Source organism: Trachymyrmex septentrionalis, unplaced genomic scaffold (genome assembly GCF_001594115.1).
Source record: "Trachymyrmex septentrionalis isolate Tsep2-gDNA-1 unplaced genomic scaffold, Tsep1.0 scaffold45, whole genome shotgun sequence".
Lineage (NCBI taxonomy): Eukaryota > Metazoa > Arthropoda > Insecta > Hymenoptera > Formicidae > Trachymyrmex > Trachymyrmex septentrionalis.
Window position 1 is genome coordinate 130,637 of NW_017305622.1, and position 4,975 is coordinate 135,611.

General features: G+C 37.9%; 1 protein-coding gene across 1 annotated transcript; it reads right to left on the bottom strand.

Annotated features, from left to right (window-relative positions):
• Positions 1-854: 854 nt before the first annotated feature.
• LOC108751484 (putative uncharacterized protein FLJ37770) lies at positions 855-2,231 on the bottom strand. The gene is made up of 2 exons (XM_018491720.1): positions 2,108-2,231; positions 855-1,156 (listed from the first exon to the last, which is right to left on the bottom strand). The coding sequence occupies exons 1-2, from the start codon at positions 2,229-2,231 to the stop codon at positions 855-857; spliced, it is 426 nt and encodes a 141-aa protein (XP_018347222.1).
• Positions 2,232-4,975: the final 2,744 nt, after the last annotated feature.

The following is a 4,975-nucleotide window of genomic DNA, read 5'->3' on the forward strand; positions in this document are numbered from 1 at the left end:
ATCATTACTAGACCAAATACATGAGGATTAACTGACGAATTACTCAATCGACATTGGCTTAATTCTTGTTAGAAAAATCTGTTATATGATCTGCGTTCATTTTTGTAATTAATTTTATCATGTTGATTCAAAATTGTATCGACCTCGTTATTTTACTTATTTAATTATTTTCCATTTTGAAGATAACCACATCTTGGCCGAAATAGTTATGTTTATTTATATCAATTTGATGAATTTTTAAATATATGACTTTTGCTAACGAAAGTCAGTGTGTGGCTTTGTGCTCTTTTATTTATATACAATATTATATATTTGAGCTACGTTTAATAAATTTAAATTAAAGTATTTGTTAAATAATAAATATGACTACATGTATAATAATACTTTTGTTCAAGTCAAGGAAAAATATTTCACTGATTTTCTTCTTTCTATACCAATCTCATCTTATTCTCCAAACAACTTTGTAGTTCTTACAAAAATTTAATTGAATTCCATTGCATGTTTGCTCATACCATCTGATCAAATTTGACCCGGACTGGTTAAAAAAAACAACAATTTTATGTATTTTATTATACAAATTTTTATGATCGCCTTCAAAATAGCCTCCTTCTGAGCCAATACAAGCATGCCAACGATTAATCCAATTTTCCATACAATTCTTATAGGCCTCGGCCGGGATGGCCTTTAGTTCCTTCAGCGAATTTCTTTTTATGGCCTCAATCGATTCATGGCGCGTTCCCCGGAGCGGATATTTGAGTTTCGGCAACAGAAAAAGTCACAGGGAGCCAAATCTGGCGAATACGGTGGCTGAGCGATGACTTTTATTTCGTGTTTGGCCAAAAATTCAGTCACAATCAGGCTGGAAAATTCAGGTCTTTCGGTACGAGTCTGGCGGCGATGCGCTTCATATCCAAAACATTAACCAAAATGTGTTGAGTCGATCCATAAGAGATGTTGAGAGCTTCTGCTATCTCTCTAATGCCAACACGACGATTTTCAAGCACAATTTCCTTCACTTTTTCCATGTTATCGTCGTTAACAGAGGTGGATGGACGACTCGCATGAGACAAGTTTTCTACGACCTCACGACCCTCACTGAATGCTTTATGCCACTCAAAACTTGCGTTCTCGATAGAGTAGACTCCCCAAAACACTTCTGCAACATTTTCAATGATTCCGTAGCCGTAATTCCATTGGAAACACAAAATTTCAAGCAAACTCGTTGTTCAATTTTTTTTTTTCATAGTAAAAATCGCCAGAGAAACTTTTTGCGTCGTAAACAAATGGCTGCCAAACACACACTAACTGACGTATCCCGCTCAAATTTCACACGAATGTCAGAGAAGGTTGTACCAATCTAGAAAAAAAAATTTTTTACCGATTCAATTTACGCGCGCGGTTTAAATGGACCAGTCCGGGTCAAAATTGATCAGATGGTATATATTTCTCAATACTTGTATCTTTTTTATTATAAAGAAATATTTTTTCTTACTGATTCATCATTGGATTGACTAAATTAATTTGTTTGATTCACATTAATCAAAGTATACTTATATAAATTATTTATTGTTTTCATTTTAACCACGTTATTTAAAAAAATTGACAATTATTTATATAATATCAATTTATATATTTTTATACGACTACATTTTCCAACAGAATATATTATAAATATAATGTCTTTACTGATTTTTACTCGTCACGATAACAAATATCTACTATTATAATGAATTTTTACTAAGGCAGCCTATTCTGTGTTATCTTACTGTGCCTTTCTGAATCTATGAAGGATATCTAACATCTGCAATTTCGTTAAAATTTATAACTAATGCCTATTTTTAAATAACTGATTATTATTGCATTAAATTAAAATTTTTTAATTAGTATTGATAATGACCCGATCGGAGTCAAAACATACGAGGGTCGTTTGAAAAGTCCGTGCAAAGTCAGAGAGATGACACTACTGGCGCGTATCAAGGTTAGATTTAGTTAGTAGCATCTCTTGGAGGAACACACACCAAGTTACAGCCAGATCGGTCTATTTGTTTGTGTTTGGCATTCATTTGAATCGAGGAAGTCGAGTGATTTTCAGAACGTTCAGCGTCACTTGTGCCCATATGGCCACTCCGAAAATTTTGAAACCACTTATAAACTGTTCTAATCGAAGGTGCACAGTCACCATAATGTTTTCCAAGCTTCTCTTTAGTCTCTTGAGGCGTTTTGCCTTTCATAAAGTAATGTTTAATCAACACACGAAATTCTTTTTCGTCCAGTTTTTGAAAATCACTCGACTTCCTCGATTCAAATGAATGCCAAACACAAACAAATAGACCGATCTGGCTGTAACTTGGTGTGTGTTCCTCCAAGAGATGCTACTAACTAAATCTAACCTTGATACGCGCCAGTAGTGTCATCTCTCTGACTTTGCACGGACTTTTCAAACGACCCTCGTATATCTGTTTTTGTTTTTGTATATACTATTATTACGTGTCATCAAAATTTAAAATTTTAAAATATTCGTTAGGCTTATAGCCCTTCTCGTCCTTATTATTATATAATTTTAAAGGAAATTACTTTAATTAAGATATTCATTTATCTTCCCTCAAAACAAATCAATTTTGGAAATAAAGAAACGATAGGAATCTTCCCCCAAAACAAATCAATTTTGGAAATAAAGAAACGATAGGAATTAAGTTAACAACCTAATAGTTACATTAAAATGTGGCTATTATTATTCTGCCTCACTGGCCAGCGCTAGATAGCCCCAACTAAGTTTCCCATCTTGACATCCCCGCAAAATTCTATCTAGTGCCTAAGTGAAATACTACTTAGGTAGTAGTATATAAGTGAAATACTACTAGGCTGCTAGAAAAGTTTCTGCAAACAATATAAAAAAAACATGTAAAATTCGGTAAATGGCTTTATTGTTTTTCGAAGTATTCATCTTTAAGATCGATACATTTCTGCATACGCTCGAACCAATTTTCGAAGCATTTTTTCCACTCTAAGGCTGTAACTTCAGAAATCAGTGTACGAAATGTTTCAACAGCTGTTTCAGGCGACTCAAATCGCTCACCATGCATCTTATTTTTAATGTTTGGGAACAAAAAGAAGTCATTAGGTGATAAATCAGGTGAATACGGACAATGAGTCATCAACTCGACATTATTATTGGATAAAAAATCAACGGTTTGACGTGCTATGTGACAGCTGGCATTATCATGATGAAGGATGATGCGACGATTTCGGTTTGTTCTACGCAATTCATTTATGACTTCTGGCAAACAAATTGTTCTATACTGTTACGTCCAAGCTCCACGCGCATGCGGAACTGAGGGGGTAAACGTAACAAGGAACCGAATCGTTAGACCGATTTGGTCGTGTCCGGGTTCCGGACCGCAAGATAGCCGTGGGGAAGGACCGACGCAAATCGGGGAGGCGCTTCGCTTCGTCCTGAGGCTCCTAACGAGCCGGGGGTCGAACGGAGGACGAAGTGGAAACTTCTGCTCATGCTCCGCTAAACGGACACACGAGTCGGACGCATTTCGAAAAAGAGCCCAAACTGGGTTAATGTGCCGAGAGGGATGCACTTTAACGCCAGCTGCGCCAGTACGGCCGTATGCCCTGACTTTCGGTCATGGAACTTAATCCAAGTGACCGGGGAGAGGGCGAAGTGCAATCGCGGGAGAGCTTAATGATACGAGGAGAGGTATTATTAGGTGTAGTAAAAAGAAATCTATTATTTTTCGAATAGATGGCTTTAGTAATCTGTATCTCGCGTTGTATAAGTGCGATCGGGTTACGCCAAATGGCGTTAGAAAGATAAGATTTCGTACTAAAAAAACTTCTCAGATAGTTTTGTGATTGCTTGAGTCAGTATTATTTGAGAGCGTGTCAAAGATGGACACCAACAAACAGAAAATACGCCATATTTTACAGTTTTTCTTCGATAAAGGCGAAAACGCAAGCCAGGCGGCTGAAAATGTGAATAGTGTTTATGGTCCTGATACTGTAACAATCAATATCGCGCAATTTTGGTTTCGTCGATTCCGTTCCGGTAATTTTGATGTCAAAGATGCACCACGCTCTGGAAGGCCAATTGTCGAAAATGTCGATAAAATAATGGAAATCGAGTCCGACCGTCATGTAAGCACTGTTTCGATTGCCCAGGAGCTAAACATTGCACAAAAAACCGTTTGGAAACATTTAAATAAGGCTGGATACAAAAAGAAGCTCGATGTATGGGTGCCACACGAGTTAACGCAAAAAAACCTCATGGACCGAATTTCCATCTGCGAATCGCTGCTGAATCGCAACAAAATCGACCCATTTCTGAAGCGAATGGTTACTGGTGATGAAAAGTGGGTCACTTACGACAACGTCAAGCGAAAACGGTCGTGGTCGAATCGCGATGAGCCGGCGCAAACGGTGGCCAAGCCAGGATTGACGATCAGGAAGGTTTTGCTGTGTGTTTGGTGGGATTGGCAGGGAATCATCTACTATGAGCTGCTCCCCTACGGCCAAACTCTTAATTCGGACCTGTACTGTCAACAATTGGACCGTCTGAAAGAAGCAATCGCCCAGAAGCGGCCAGTAAAATTGGCTTTGGCCAATAAAAGAGGAATTGTGTTTCATCAAAACAACGCCAGGCCACACACATCGATAATGACTCGCCAGAAGCTCCGGGAGCTTGGTTGGGAGGTTCTTATGCATCCACCTTATAGTCCGGACCTGGCACCAAGTGATTACCACCTGTTCCTGTCTATGGCGAATGATTTTGCTGGTGAAAAATTCGCCTCAAGAGAAGCTTGTGAAAATCGACTGTCCCAGTTTTTTGCCAATAGGGACGAGGGATAATGAAGAGGCATAATGAAATTACCTTCAAAATGGCAACAAGTTATCGAACAAAACGGTATAACATATTTGACCTAAATCGGATCATTCTAACTATGCTAAATAAAGCCTTCAATTTAAT

Coding starts and splice junctions, on each gene's coding strand:
- LOC108751484 (XM_018491720.1), bottom strand. CDS start 2,231: ATGAAAGGCAAAACGCCTCAAGAGACTAAAGAGAAGCTTGGAAAACAT. Junction 1,157..2,107: donor GAGTGGCCATATGGGCACAA/GTGACGCTGAAC, acceptor AAAATGTTGCAG/AAGTGTTTTGGGGAGTCTAC.